The sequence below is a fragment of the Delphinus delphis genome, chromosome 2, assembly GCF_949987515.2.
Source record: "Delphinus delphis chromosome 2, mDelDel1.2, whole genome shotgun sequence".
Classification (NCBI taxonomy): domain Eukaryota; kingdom Metazoa; phylum Chordata; class Mammalia; order Artiodactyla; family Delphinidae; genus Delphinus; species Delphinus delphis.
The window spans coordinates 61,399,230-61,416,114 of NC_082684.1; the positions used below are offsets into that span (position 1 = coordinate 61,399,230).

Genomic DNA, 16,885 nt, shown 5'->3' on the forward strand with positions numbered 1-16,885 from the left:
CTGACGTGAGGTGCATAGTTTTGCCTCTGTTTCTTCATAATATGAGATGGTTAGGCTAGGGGAAGGCTAAGATCTCTTACAGCTCTGATATATGTGCTCTGTCACACGTATCAGCAGCTAGACCTCAAACAGGGATTAAGTCCTATACTCATTGGTATCATTGTCAGGATCATGCAGCAAGGAACAAGGCCAAGTAAGGGGTGGGGGTGTGCTGGGGCTAGGATTAGACCTGACCATTAAGCAACGGCAGACAATGCAGGAAACAGGGACAGTGGGGGAAAGTCAGTCCCAGATACCCACAGTGGAAGGAAATGTGAAGCAGAAGACAGAACACACTATTCCAAAGACAGAGCTACAGAACATGGGTGGTGGTGCACTGCAAGCAGCATCAGAAAGGGCTAACATGGGATGATGGCACATTCTAGTGGGGAGCGACCAGTGACAGGGAATGCAAATAAAGGCAGTAGTCAGTGAGAGCTTTTAATAATTAAGTAATTGATGTCAGGACAGTCTCCCTCAGTTTGCAAGGCCCCAGCCCTGGCCCAGGACTCAGAAACAAGATTTCAGTTCCTAACAGGGAACAAACAATACAAGATAAAACCCTCACGCAAATAAGCAGAAACCTTGCTTCCAAAATTGGGTCACAATAGACAAAATACAAAACATCAACGGTGAGTAAAATATGATTCTTCCTAGTTTGTATCAGCATTGGTTCTGAAAACAAGATGAGAATGAGTATTTGGAATGAAACATAAAGAGAAAAAAATAGGAGGCACTTTCACAAGTTCACAAAACAGTGGGATATAATGGAAATCACATTTAGAAACAGAAAGACCTGGGTCTGAATTCCAGCTTTTACCAGCTATATAAATATGAACTAGTCAACCTCTGAACCACATTTTCTTCATTTGGGAAATAGAATGATTTTATCTATTAGATAGAGTTGTTGTTAACACTAGATTATGCAATAAATACACAACAATATATTTTCTATTAGATAATTTTCTGCTTTCCTATTCAAATATTTCTATTTGGGACGGGAGCCAGATAAAATCTTTCTAATGGAAGCTCATTTTATATAGTTGATTTGTAAACTATAAATAGTAAAGATAATAAGTCAAAATAATTACCCGTATGTCTGGCCTTCAGTTTTAACATAAAAATCCTCAAAGGATTATAACCTGTCAAAACAACATCTTTAATGTCATTTTTGTAAAATGTATGTATATGTAATATATGTACATGCACAGGAAAAAAACCTAGAATAATCTTTACCATAGTAATATAAACCTGCATCTCCTGGTTCTCCTACTTAAGATCTAAAAGTAATACTCTAATGCTTCCAAAATGAACAATCAAGAATTGCCAGGTAGGCAGGCCTCACCCCTCGTGGAAGATTTGCTTCTCTCCCTGCTCAGAGGCACACTGGAACAGTGCCTTGCCCCAGGGGCCATCTAAGAGGCCAAAGGCTTACATGCAGCGAAGTGGCCTTCTGGAGGTGAACCTGGGACCCCAATCTGACATCTGCCAAGGGCGTTTTCCTGGCTTGTTCAGCACTTCAGACAGGTCACTGCAAAAAGAATCCCTGAGAATTGCTGGACAACCTACTTGATCAAATAGCACTTCCGATACTTGCAGTTGCTCATGAGCCATGTGACTGACAGGGTCTTGGTGCTCCAGCCGGGTGTCAGGCCTGAGCCACTGAGGTGGGAGAGCCAACATTGAGGACACTGCTCCACCAGAGACCTCCTGGCTCCATGTAATGTCGAACAGTAAAAGCTCTCCCAGAGTTCTCCATCTCAATACTAAGACCCAGCTCCACTCAATGACCAGCAAGTGACAGTGCTGGACACCCCATGCCAAACAACTAGCAAGATAGGAACACAACTCCACCCACTAGCAGAGAGGCTGCCTAAAATCTTAACTTCACAGACACCCCAAAACACACCACTGGATGCAGTCCTGCCCACCAGAAAGACTAGATCCAGCCTCATCCACCAGAACATAGGCACCAGGCCCCTCCACCAAGAGGCCTACCGAACTAACCTTGCCAACTGGGGGCAGACACCAAAAACAACGGGAATTACAAACCTGAAGCCTGCGAACAGGAGACCCCAAACACAGTAAGTTAAGCAAAATAAGAAGACAGAGAAATACACAGCAGATGAAGGAGCAAGGTAAAAACCCACCAGACCAAACAAATGAAGAGGAAATAGGCAGTCTACCTGAAAAAGGATTCAGAGTAATGATAGTAAAGATGATCCAAAATCTTGGAAATAGAATAGAGAAAATACAAGAAACATTTAACAAGGACCTAGAAGAACTAAAGAGCAAACCAACAATGATGAACAACACAATAAATGAAATTAAAAATTCTCTAGAAGGAATCAATAGCAGAATAACTGAGGCAGAAGAACAGATAAGTGACCTGGAAGACAAAATAGTGTAAATAACTACCACAGAGCAGAATAAAGAAAAAAGAATGAAAAGAATTGAGGACAGTCTCAGAGACCTCTGGGACAACATTAAACGCACCAACACGTGAATTATAGGAGTCTCAGAAGAAGAAGAGAAAAAGAAAGGGACTGAGAAAATATTTGAAAAGATTATAGTTGAAAACTTCGCTAATATGGGGAAGGAAACAGTCAATCAAGTCCAGGAAGCACAGACAGTCCCATACAGGATAAATCCAAGGAGAAACACACCAAGACACAGATTAATCAAACTATCAAAAACTAAATACAAAGAAAAAATATTAAAAGCAGCAAGGGAAAAGGAACAAATAACATACAAGAGAAGCCACATTGGGTTAACAGCTGATCTTTCAGCAGAAACTCTGCAAGCCAGAAGGGAGTGGCAGGACATATTTAAAGTGATGAAGGGGAAAAACCTACTACCAAGATTACTCTACCCAGCAAAGATCTGATTTAGATTCAACAGAGAAATTAAAATCTTTACAGACAAGCAAAAGCTAAGAGAATTCAGCACCACCAAACCAGCTTTACAACAAATTCTAAAGGAACTTCTCTAGGCAGGAAAGCCAAGAGAAGGATAAGACCTAAAAAAACAAACCCAAAATAACTAAGAAAATGGTAATAAGAACATACATATCGATAACTACCTTAAACGTAAATGGATTAAATGCTCCAACCAAAAGACACAGACTGGCTGAATGGATACAAAAACAAGACCTGTATATATGCTGTCTACAAGAGATCCATTTCAGATCTAGGGACACATACAGACTGAAAGTGAGAGGATGGAAAAAGATATTCCATGTAAATGGAAATCGAAAGGTGGAGTAGCAATTCTCATATAAGATGAAATAGACTTTGAAAAAAAGACTATTACAAGGGACAAATAAGGACACTACATAATGATCAAGGGATCAATCCAAGAAGAAGATATAATGATTGTAAATATTTATGCACCCAACATAACAGCACCTCAATACATAAGGTAAATGCTAACAGCCATAAAAGGGTAAATCGACAGTAACACAATCATAGTAGGGGACTTTAACGCCTCACTTTCACCAATAGACAGATCATCCAAAATGAAAATAAATAAGGAAACACAAGCTTTAAATGATACATTAAACAAGATGGACTTAATTGATATTTACAGAACTTTCCATCCAAACACAACAGAATACACTTTCTTCTCAAGTGCTCATGGAACATTCTCCAGGGTAAATCATATCTTGGGTCACAAATCAAGCCTTGGTAAATTTAAGAAAACTGAAATCATATCAAGTATCTTTTCTGACCACAATGCTATGAGACTAGATATCAATTACAGGAAAAAACCTGTAAAAAATACAAACACATAGAGGCTAAACAATACACTACTAAACAACCAAAAGATCACTGAAGAAATCAAAGAGGAGGTCAAAAAATACCTAGAAAAAAATGACAATGTAAACACGACGACCCAAAACCTATGGGATGCAGCAAAAGCAGTTCCAAGAGGGAAGTTTACAGCAATACAATCTTACCTTAAGAAACCATAAAAATCTCAAATAAACAACATAACCTTACACCTAAAGCAATAAGAGAAAGAAGAGCAAAAAATCCCAAAGTTAGCAAAAGGAAAGGAATCATGAAGATCAGATCAGAAATAAATGAAAAAGAAATGAAGGAAACGATAGCAAAGATCAATACAACTAAAAGCTGGTTCTTTGAGAATTGATAAACCATTATCCAGACTCATCACGAAAAGAAGTGAGAAGACTCAAATCAATAGAATTAGAAATGAAAAAGAACAACTGACAATGCAGAAATACAAAGGATCATGAGAGATTACTACAGGCAACTATACGCCAATAAAATGGACAACCTGGAAGAAATAGACAAATTCTTAGAAAAGCACAACATTCTGAGACTAAACCAGGAAGAAATAGAAAATATAAACAGACCAATCAGGAGCACTGAAATTGAAACTGTGATTAAAACTCCTCCAGCAAACAAAAGCCCAGGACCTGATGGCTTCACAGGCGAATTCTATGAAACATTTAGACAAGAGCTAACACCTATCCCTCTAAACTCTTCCAAAACATAGCAGAGGGAGGAACAATCCCAAACTCATTCTACGAGGCCACCATCACCCTGATACCAAAACCAGACAAAGATGTCACAAAGAAAGATAACTACAGGCCAATATCACAGATGCAAAAATCCTCAACAAAACACTAGCAAACAGAATCCAGCAGCACATTAAAAGGATCATACACCATGATCAAGTGGGATTTATCCCAAGAATGTAAGGATTCTTCAGTATATGCAAATCAATCAATGTGATAAACCATATTAACAAATTGAAGGAGAAAAACCATATGATCGTCTCAATAAATGCAGAAAAAGCTTTCAACAAAATTCAACATCCATTTATGATAAAAGCTCTCCAGAAAGTAGGCATAGAGGGAACTTAACCTCAACAAAATAAAGGCCATATATGACAAAGCCACAGCCAACACTGTTCTCAATGGTGAAAACTGAAACCATTTCCACTAAGGATCAGGAACAAGACAAGGTTGCCCACTCTCACCACTAGTATTCAACATAGTTTTGGAAGTTTTAGCCACAGCAATCAAAGAAGAAAAAGGAATAAAAGGAATCCAAATCAGAAAAGAAGTAAAACTGTCACTGTTTGCAGATGACATGATACTATACATAGAGAATCTTAAAGATGCTACCAGAAAATGACTAGAGCTAATCAATGAATTTGGTAAAGTTGCAGGATACAAAATTAATGCACAGAACTCTTGCATTCCTATACACTAGTGATGGAAAATATGAAAGAGAAATTGAGGAAACACTCCCATATACGATTGCAACAAAAGAACAAAGTACCTGGGAATAAACCTACCTAAGGAGACAAAAGACCTGTATGCAGAAAACTATAAGACAATGATGAAAGAAATTAAAGATGATACAAATAGACGGAGAGATATACCATGTTCTTGGATTGGAAGAATCAACATTGTGAAATTGACTCTACCACCCAAAGCGATCTACAGATTCAGTGCAATCCCTATCAAACTACCACTGGCATTTTTCACAGAACTAGAACAAAAAAATTTCACAATTTGTATGGAAACACAAAAGACCACGAAGAGCCAAAACAATCTTGAGAAAGTAGAAAGGAGCTGGAGGAATCAGGCTCCCTGACTTCAGACTATATAGAGAGCTACAGTCATCAACACAGTATGTTACTGGCACAAAAACAGAAATATATACCAATGGAACAGGATAGAAAGCCCAGAGATAAACCCACACACATATGGTCACCTTATTTTTTATAAAGGAGGCAAGAATATACAATGGAGAAAAGACAGCCTCTTCAATAAGCAGTGCTGAGAAAACAGCTACATGTAAAAGAATGAAATTAGAACACTCCCTAACACCATACACAAAAATAAACTCAAAACGGATTAAAGACCTAAAAGTAAGTCCAGACACTATAAAACTCTTAGAGGAAAACATAGGAAGAACACTCTGTGACATAAATCACAGCAAGATCCTTTTTGATCAACCTGTAGAGAAACGGAAATAAAAACAAAAATAAACAAATGAGACCTAATGAAACTTAAAAGCATTTGCACAGCAAAGGAAAACCTAAACAAGATGAAAAGACAATCCTCAGAATGGGAGAAAATATTTGCAAATGAAGCAACTGACAAAGAATTAATCTCCAAAATATACAAGCAGCTCATGCAGCTCAATATCAAAAAAACAAACAAGCCAACCCAACCCAAAAACGGGCAGAAGACCTAAATAGACATTTCTCCAAAGAAGATATACAGATTGCCAACAAACACATGAAAGGATGCTCAATATCACTAATCATTAGAGAAATGCAAATCAAAACTACAATGAGGTATCACCTCACACCAGTCAGAACGGCCATCATCAAAAAATCTACGAACAATAAATGCTGGAGAGGGTGTGGAGAAAAGGGAACCCTCCTGCTCTGTTGGTGGGAATGTAAATTGATACAGCTACTATGGAGAACAGTATAGAGGTTCCTTAAAAAACTAAAAATAGAACTACCATATGACCCAGCAATCCCACTATTAGGCATATACCCTGAGAAAACCATAATTCAAAAAGAGAAATGTACCACAATGTTCACTGCAGTACTATTTACAATAGCCAGGACATGGAAGCAACCTAAGTGTCCATCAACAGATGAATGGATAAAGAAGATGTGGCACATAAATATTACTCAGCCATATAAAGAAACGAAATTGAGTTATTTGTAGTGAGGTGGATGGACCTAGAGTCTGTCATACAGAGTGAAGTAAGTCAGAAAGAGAAAAATAAATGACGTACGCTAACGCATATATATGGAATCTAAAAAAAAAAAAGGTCATGAAGATCCTAGGGGCAGGACAGGAATAAAGATGCAGATATAGAGAATGGACTTGAGGACACAGGGAGGGGGAAGGGGAAGCTGGGACGAAGTGAGAGATTGGCATGGACATATATACACTACCAAATGTAAAATAGATAGCTAGTGGGAAGCAGCCGCATAGCACAGGGAGATCAGCTCGGTGCTTTGTGTCCACCTAGATGGGTGGGATAGGGAGGGTGGGAGGGAGACACAAGAGGGAGGAGATATGGGGATATATGTATATGTATAGCTGATTCACTTTGTTACACAACAGAAACTAACACACAACTGTAAAGCAACTATACTCCAATACAGATGTCAAAAAATAATTAATTTAAAAAGAAAAGAATTGCCAGGTAAAGCTATCTGATATTAACTTTGGGCAGCCAGAAATGGCCTATCTTCATTCAAAGATGAGTACACTGGAAAATCCAATATCAGTTCTATGAAGAGAGTCTGCAAAGCATAGGAAAGAAATATAGTATTCAAAAAGTTATATGAAGAACATTATTTTAGAAGAGTTTTATTATACAAATCAAAAAATATTTTGAAAGGGTCTGCTCTGTGCTGTGAAAATAAATTTTTTTAATGCTTTCATAAAACAGGTAAAAGTTCAGATAAAACAAAAGACTTGGATTTTTCTTAAGAGTCTGATAGAATTAAGAACAAATAAGAAAAATGCTATAGTGATAAAAAGTGGTAATTAGAACAAATTTTTAAAATTTACATCTCAGAAAATGAAACCATTGATATAGAACATAGGTTTGAGAGATGAATGTAGGCAAGGAGATGATAAATGTAGGTGACAGGTAGTGTAGATGCAACATATAGCTAATTGATACTCCTGAAGAAATGTACCAAATAAACAGAATGAAAACACTACTTGAAATAAAACAGGAAAATGCCCTAAACTGAAGAGCTGTATTTGCATATCAAAAGGGCTTTCCATGTACCAGGAAAAAGTAATCAGAAAACAATCCACTCCCAAACATATGCTAGTGAAATTATTTAATTTAAAGCAAAATTTAAACCCTATAAGCATCTAGGAGTGGAGAAGAAATAAATTATATGCTAAGATTAAGCTAAGATTTAAATTTCAGATTTCTGTCTCACAACATTAGATATAAGACAATGATACAAACAAAAAACACATAGACAAATGTTGACAAATATGTCAGATTATAGGAAAGAGCAAAGAAGCAAAAGAGAAAGAGGGAGACTACAAAATAAGATGACAAGAATAATACCAAATGCATCTGATATGACAATAAATGAATATGGGGTGATCCAACCTACTATAAGAGAATTCATTTCTGATTGGCTTAAAAAAATGTTCAATACTATGCAATCTACAAGGGACACAACTAAGAAAAATTAAAATAAAAGAAAGGGCAAACATATACCATATAAATAAAGCAAAAAATAAGTTGAGTTTCACTTTTCATCCATTTGGTGTACAATCTACAAGGAAAACAGAAGGATCACAGTTAACAGTTTCCTGAATTTTCTTCCATGTAAAAAATTTGTTGTACATAATCACATATCTGTTTATATACTTAGTTCTAACTCATTTCAGCACACTCTACCTTATTCTTTACTGCAATTCCAATACATCCCATCATTGGATGCACTATAAAATGTCTTCCATTGATGGACACTTAAGTTGTTTTCAGTTTTTAGTTATTATAAGGACAATTACAGTCCTTAATCATTTATCTTAGTTAATAACATTTATCAGTATATAGATCATATTTAAAGCCATGGTCCTGAATAAGATCACCTTGAGAGTATAGTTAGAGGAGAAAATCCGAGGTCCAAGGATAAGCTTTGGGCACTCCAATATTTTGAAGTCAAGAGATGAGGAGATACCAGCAAGAGAGACTAAGAAGACATAGCAAAGGAGGCAGGAATAGAACCAAGAGAGAATGCAGTCCTGAGGCCAAGGGATAAAGGCGTTGTATGGAAAAGCAAGTGATTAACTGTGTTAAGTGTTACTGAGAAGTCACAATGAGGACTGTGATATCTTAAAGCAAATTTGATCATGTCATTCTTCCTCAAAAAATCCTATCAGCGGTGTCTCCATATACTGTGAATAAAAATCTCTCCCCCAAGTCCTCACAGACATGCGCTCACATACACAAAGAGAGCATCTATAAATCCTACATAATCTGACTCTTGTGACCTCTCCAGCATCAACTGCATCACTGCTCTTCCTATTCACTACTGCTTGACATCTTTCCAATTCTCAAATGGGTTCCAACTGTCCACAGCACGGACTCTCAAACTTCAATGTGCATACGAATCACCTGTATTTTTAACAAGCTTCCAGGTGATGGTGATGCTGCTGGTCTGTGAACTATACTTTTGAGTAGCAAGAAACTAAAAAACTTCTTTCCCCTCTTCCTAGCTATCTTCTATTTATTCCTCAGATTTCAATTTAAGTATCATTTCCTCAATCTCCCCCAGATAATTGGGAACTCTCCTTACATGCTTCCATACACTGCACATCTGCATATTAATTGTCACATTCACAATAATTAATTCACCACCTTTCTTCTCTGCTAATCTCCAAATTCCCTGAGGGCAGGGATTATGTTTCTCTTGTTTGCAGATGCTTACCTAGTGCCTAACTCAATGCCTGCCACACAGTAGGTACACAAAAAATATTTACTGATCAATTTAAATGATTATTCAGATCTGTACTTCGTGACATAGAAAGATAATTACAACATAATAAGTTTTAAAAATCAGGTTACAAAACATTTTTTACACAGCATTATCCAAGTTTTGTTCCATATGATTTATTTGCATACAGATAAGTCTGGAATCATATACTTAAGAATAGTATTATCTCTGGATGGCAGGATTTTGAGTAACTGTTTTCCTTTTTTGTATTTTCTTGCATATTTGTATTACTATTATTATTTTGTAGCAAAATAATAAATGAAATTAAGCTTTGAATTCTGACATTTAACTTTTGCTTTTCTAATTTTTGTTGTTGTAGTCACTGCTGTTTTAATGTATAAAACTAACAGTCTGTACATGTTTTTCTAAAATGTGACTAGGAATTTCCCTTGTAATTTGAAGTTGAGTTGAGGGCTAAATCTGGGATCTATGGTCTAAGCACTGCTTACCACCAGAAGCTGGCTATAAGGGTACCTGGCTTGAGAAGGTCAGCCATTTTTGCCAAGACAGCATTTTTGCCACCAGCTCGCTCTTTCTTGATGGTGGATCAACAAAATACACAAGCCATTTTACATAAAAAATCAGTGAAATAGAACGTAAGTCCATAAATAGTCTTGATAACACATTCAAATTTAAGGTATGAAAAGTTGGCATTTCAAATTAGTGAGAAAAAGAGGGTTTATTGAATAAACGATATTGTGCAATTGGCTAGTCATTTGGGAAAGAAACATTAATGCTTATTCTTCTTATCAAACTAATTAAAGATGAATCAAAGATTTAATTTTTTAAAAGAAAGCCATAAAATTACTAGAAGAAAATATGACAGAATATATTTATTTAAATTTGTTTGTTTTTATTTTTGGCTGTGTTGGGTCTTCGTTGCTGTGTGCTGGCTTTCTCTAGTTGCGGTGAGCAGGGGCTACTCTTCATTACAGTGCGCAGGCTTCTCATTGTCGTGGCTTCTTTTGTTGCGAAGCATGGGCTCTAGGCGCACAGGCTTTAGTAGTTGTGTCACGTGGGCTCAGTAGTTGTGGCTTGCGGGCTTAGTTGCTCCGCAGCATGTGGGATCTTCCCGGACCAGGTATCAAACCCGTGTACCTCACATTGGCAGGCAGATTCTTAACCACTGTGCCACCAGGGAAGCCCCAACAGAATATATTTAAATTGAAGTGTAGAAAAGCCTTTTCTAAGAATGACTAGAAGACTAGAGACACCAAGAATGACACCAAGACTAGAACCCATAAAGGAAACTATTGCCAGTTTTCACTACTTCTGTATTAGCATACAACTTCCGGATAGCATAAAACAACATAACAAAACTGAAAAGCAAGCAAAACAATTTTTTAAAGTCTACATTATATATGATAAAAATCTTTAATATAAAAAGATCACTTATAAATCAATAAGAAAAAGATGAATGATAACAGAATATGAATTGGTAATTCTCAAAAGGAGAAAAACAAATAACCAAGAGACATCCAAAAATATGCTCAATCTTATTAGAAATGAATAAAACAATAAATAAAGAGATATTTTTCTTCATCAGATTAGGAAAAGATCCAGAAGACTGACAGTTAGTGGTTTGGCCAGGTTGAAAGGAAATGAACAATATCATAAATTGTTGGTAAGCATATAAACTGGTGTGATTTTTCTGGAGAGAAGTTCAGCAATGTGCATCAAAATTTTTAAACCAAAAATTTTAATAAATAATTCCACACCTAGGAATTTTCTTACACTGCAGCATGGTTAAGTTAGCAAATATTATGAAGTAATTTAAATGTTCACACATACCTTGAGTGGAAAATATAAGTCTATAGAATGCCATCTATGGTTTAAACACATGTTTACACAGAGATGTTCAAAAGGCTACTCACCAAACTGTTAACACTAATCTAAGTGTTTAAACACTTTTAATAATTTCCCTTATTTTAAAACCCAAAATCTAAAATTCCATGGTAAGAGTTCTAATTCTTAGATAACTGCTCTTTACAATGCAGAAACTTTAAAAACAAAAATATGATCAATATGGAATATTTTATAGTTCTAATCAAAACTGCTATTTAGCAAAATAAACATGTTTGAACAGTACATTGCTATTTTAAATAAACTTATGTACCCACACTATCCCATTAAAATATCCTTGGTGTTTCCCACAAATAACAGTTTCTATGTGCAAAATTAGGAAAGCATTAAAACTATGTAACCACAAGTATTATGCTTTGTGGAACTGTTCATTGCACAGAAAAACCAAAAAGCCACCAAGTGAAAGGGTATTCATTTTTTATTCACAGTTACCTTTCTTGAGACAACTTATTAGTGCAGAAAAAATTATACATTTCTCTGAACTTGTAGGCTCAGCAGACAGATATATTTTTGAAAAGGTTAAGCTATGTTTAGCAAGGTAATCCTCAAGAGATGGATGCCAGAGAATTAAATATTCAGTACTTAAATTAACTTCTTATTTGGTACTTAGGAACAAATTGCCAAGAATTATCATCATCAAATAGAACATTTATTGACTCTCTTGGAAAAAGAAAGTGAGACCTACTTGAAAAAAAAATTTAGAATTGGAAAGAAATCAGTATTTTTAACACTTTGCCTGAATAATAGAAGCTGTAAGCCAAGGATGCTTGGCTTGCACAGTGCTAACAGAAATGACTCAATATAGTAGTTTCATAACTACTGGATTATGTTTATGTCTTTATGTCCACTCTCAGCTTTAGGCTTTTCAAAGACATTCCAAATAAGTCATATGGAACTTCTATAATCTACCAGAGATACTGGAGCAATTCTGAAATTTCTAAAATTCTTCACATATAATTTTATTCATAAAATTATGAATAACACATAAATCCCTTAAAAAAATCTTTTTGCCTAACAGAAAATAAACATGAGAATGAACTTCTTTTGGGGATTCATACTGAATGGCATTGTGATTACTAAACACAGGGAAACCATGACTTTAAGCCTTAAAAGAACGCAGTAAGGTGCTACAATTTTTACTAAAAGTAAAGTTGGAGGAAATGGGATCAGAATATAGCATGAAAAGTGTGGGTCAGTTACTTACAATTTTTTGATAGTGTTAATTAAAAGTGATCTTTTAAAATATTATTCTTATATATCTAGAATAGTTCAAATATAACACTAAACATACATCTACTTAAATTTAACTTATCATTTAATATTGGAGCATTTTAAAAACCTGTTATAGATGATTTTTCAGGATTCCTACCAGGTCTTCTGAAAGACAAGAAACTTTAGAGTATGCATTCTCTATGTGCAGGTGATATCACCCCCAAGGGAGTGAAAATTAGTGGCTGGGGAGGGCAGGGGGTGAAAAAGCTTACTCTTTTTATGTATAAATAAGGCACAGATATACATACAGTACCATAAACAGATATACAGTATATCTAGAGCACTACAATATAATGGAGAGGGGAAGTTGGGTGGGGGAGTCTAAAAAGCCTTCTTACTGGGGTGATAATGAAAAAAAAAGTTTGAGAAAAGTTAAGTTAGGGGCTTCCCTGGTGGCGCAGTGGTTGAGAGTCCGCCTGCCGATGCAGGGGACACGGGTTTGTGCCCCGGTCTGGGAAGATCCCACATGCCGCAGAGCGGCTGGGCCCGTGAGCCATGGCCGCTGAGCCTGCGCGTCCGGAGCCTGTGCTCTGCATCGGGAGAGGCCACAGCAGTGAGAGGCCCGCGTACCGCAAAAAAAAAAAAGTTAAACAAATCTGGATTCTTTTTTTTTTTTTTTTTTTGGCTGTGTCAGGTCTTAGTTGCGGCATGCGGGATCTTCGTTGAGACATGCAGGATCTTTTGTTGTAGCTCGCGGGCTTCTCTCTCGCGTGCGGGTTTTCTCTCTCTAGTTGCGGCACACAGGCTCCAACACACATGCGCTCTGTAGTTTGCGGCACACGGGCTCTCCAGTTGAGGTGCATGAGCTCAGTAGTTGTGGCATGTGGGCTTAGTTGCCCCGCGGCATGTGGGATCTTAATTCCCGACCAGGGATCGAACCCGCATCCCCTGCATTGGAAGGCGGATTCTCTACCACTAGACCACCAGGGAAGTCCCACAAATCTGGATTCTAATCACTATCTAGAGATAAAACTTGGGCAGGTTACCCGATATTATAAAGCCTAAGTTTCTCCATGAATAAAATGGAAATTATGACTTCTCCCTTACGATTGAAGATTTAAACAGGAAAGATGCAAAGCACACAGCACAGTGCAAGGAATACAGTTCCTGTTAAATAAACGTTAGCCCCCTTCCCTTTTCTCCTCTCATTTGAGGATGCTATAAATTATATACTCTCCATAAAAGAATACTCACATTCTGAAGGGAAGTGAGACACAAGGAGAAATGGAAAAAGGTCCAGAGGAAATGACACTTATACATGATCCCTGGACCCAAGCATGCCCAATGATGCTGAAATCTAAAAACTGGCTTCAACTCCCAAATCTGTGATGTTCTTAGTTGTATAAGCCTGGCAAAGTTGCTTGGTTCTTATAAGCTTCAATTTCCACATCTGTACTCCACAGAGTTGTTACAAAGAACAAATGAGATCATGTATGTGACACTCTTTGGGAACCATAAACCACTAAACTAAAGTTAACCTTATACGATAGGGCATGGTTCATGTCAATAATGGCAGGAAATGAAGACACTGACCTAGACCGTGTATGTACCCGGAAGGAATGGAAAGGACCAAAACTGCTCCTTTCAGAAGCAAGTCTTCAAAATCTAAGCCTCAAAGGCAGAAATTCTTCGGCAGTTTAAATCTAGTTTAAAACAAAATTACCAGTGGAACTCTTACCTATCTCTTTGCTCTTCGTCTGTATAGCGATCATCTAAGAAAGAGGTTCCACATACTCCAAGTACAGTATTGTGGCCTTTCTTGTCGGCTGTATGATACACTCGAGAAGCCAGGCGCAAGTCAATGGGCAGCTCTTGGGCTGGGATAGTGGCGCACAGATCGTGAAGGGTCCGAGTGGAGTAGTCTCGTGGAATTCTGCCACAGAGATAAGAAAGCGGGCCTCTTTTTATCATTTTGTGCTCTTTAGACGCAAAATACATTCACAATGACAGTTTAGTTCAGGCTCTAAAAAAAGAGGTCTAAATGTTGGAGAGATCACATTTAAAACTAGTACAGTAGTTTCTAAAAAATCTAATATTACAATCTCAGGCCATTGACCAGATCTTCAGCCATATATACAATTGCCTGCTGAAGATCTCAACCTATGTATCCTACAGATATCTCAGAATCAACAGGTCTAAAAGCAAACTCATTATCATCCCACCCCACCCAAACCTCTTCTCTCCGGAACTCTGTAACTCAGTCAGTGACACCATAACCAGCAATCATTCATTACTTCTTTGCTACTCTGCACAAATGCTCGTGTCCCTGAAGAAGCACAACAAATACAGTACATTATCCATTAACTAGCATCAGTGGAAACCTGGGTCTCTCTAAGTTAACGTAGCACCTTCCTGCCCACCATGCTAGAACTTGCCTCTTTCCTGCCTTTCCAAAATAGAGAAGAGGGCATGACGATCTGCTTTCTTAATCCCCACTGTCACACTTGTCATGCCATCCAATCAACAAATACTTTTTGAGCATATATTATGTACCAGACTTTGTGCTAGGCAATCCACACACATGGTCTCTAACTTCCACAAGGAAACTACCTGGGAGGTGTTATTATCCTTATTTTGGAGCAGGCTTATTTTACATAGGGCACAAAATTAGGGAGTGGCTACTAGGATCTACACACAATGCTGCTAACTCTAAGTCAAATGTCTTTCCTATTAATGTCTATTAATGACCCCTGAGGAGAAAGTGGCCCTTAGCCAGTACTACTCCATCCCCACCTCCCTACTAAAGCTATATTCTTACATTAACCAAATGACCTTTTCATCAAATCGAATCAAATGAACTTTAGATCTTTAGATCGTGGTCTCTGTGACCTCCAAGCCACAGCTGGCAATACTGTTGACCCTTCTTGAAATTGCTCTTCCTCCACGAGCTTTTGTCAGCCTGCACTATCCCAGCTCTCCATCTACCTTTCAAGGTCATCATAATTTGACTTAGTCACCGGTTTTTCTTTCACATCTTCCCAACTGGTATGGCGCTTCCAAGGTTGAGCTACTCTTTCCACATTAGAAAAATCATCTTCAGTGTTTCAGCTCTTTCCTCTGTGCTGAGGGCTCCCAAATCCCATGTCTGGTATCACTATCTCACCTAGATGCCTCATCTTCCAGATACAAAACATTGGGGTCATCTTTGTCTCCTCTGTCCTTCGCCTGCTTATCCAATGAAAAGCTGAGCTTCTCCCTTGGACAGAGCTGTTCAGGCGTGCTCCTTCTCCCCGCTCACTTCTACCACACGCCAGTCAGAGTCCTCATCACCTCAGCTTGCAGAGCAAAGGTCTTCCAGTCGGATTGAGCACTGCACCCTGTCTCTTCCCCCTTCCATACATCCTGCAAAATTCTATCACACCGATCTTCAAATACTCCTCTCTCCAGCACAATGTTTTTTTGTTGCTTGCTGCATGCATCTAACTTCCTCTTTCTAAGCTTCAAGGCTCTTAGCATCTGGCCCTACTTCTAGCATAGAGTTTAAGAATGTAGACTCTGCAGTCAGACTTCCTCTGTTCAAATCCTGTTTAAAATTATCACTTGGCAATAAGCAAGTAATTAATTTCTTTATACCTCAGTAAGTTAAGAATAACAACGTTTGGTAAGCTGGGAATTACAACATTAGTGCATCCTGGGTAAAGTTGCTTTAAGAAAGAAAGGAATGAATGCATTTAAAACGGTGTCTCTCACATGGCAGGTGCTGTCTGCAGGACAATTCACAGGGCCAGAAAGACCTCTCAGTTCTTTAAGTTATGGATATGTTGCTTATCTTTTTGTCCATGTCTAAACACTCTCCGAACAATAACTCAAGGACAAACTTCTCTGCAAACTTTACTTTTTTTTCTTTCTTACAAATCTCTTTTCATACATTCCCCTATTCTTGTCCCACCCATTCTGACCCTTTATCTAATGGGTTAATGCAGATCCGTCCACTGACCACTCCACGTACCTGGATAGAAGCCTAGTATAAGTATGCTAGTATAAAGTAAAGTATAAATATAGACTTTGCATAGTATAAATATAGACTTTGGAGTTAGCTGGGCCTGGATCAGAATCCTAATTCTAACACTTGCAAACTCTATTACTGGTCTCTCTGAAGGTCTTCTGCAAAATGAGAACAAAAATTCTTAACCCTTGCCTTATAAAAATTGATAACAATAACAGTTCCTGG

The 16,885-nt window shown here is 37.6% G+C and overlaps 1 protein-coding gene across 1 annotated transcript in view; it reads right to left on the reverse strand.

The window, feature by feature from the left end:
* Positions 1–16,885, reverse strand: part of TTC6 (tetratricopeptide repeat domain 6) — a 210,017-nt gene that overhangs the window by 112,444 nt on the left and 80,688 nt on the right. Inside the window, exon 5 of the mRNA XM_060004656.1 lies at positions 14,393–14,587. Coding sequence (XP_059860639.1) covers positions 14,393–14,587 — 195 coding nt within the window. The remainder of the gene's footprint in view (positions 1–14,392; positions 14,588–16,885) is intronic.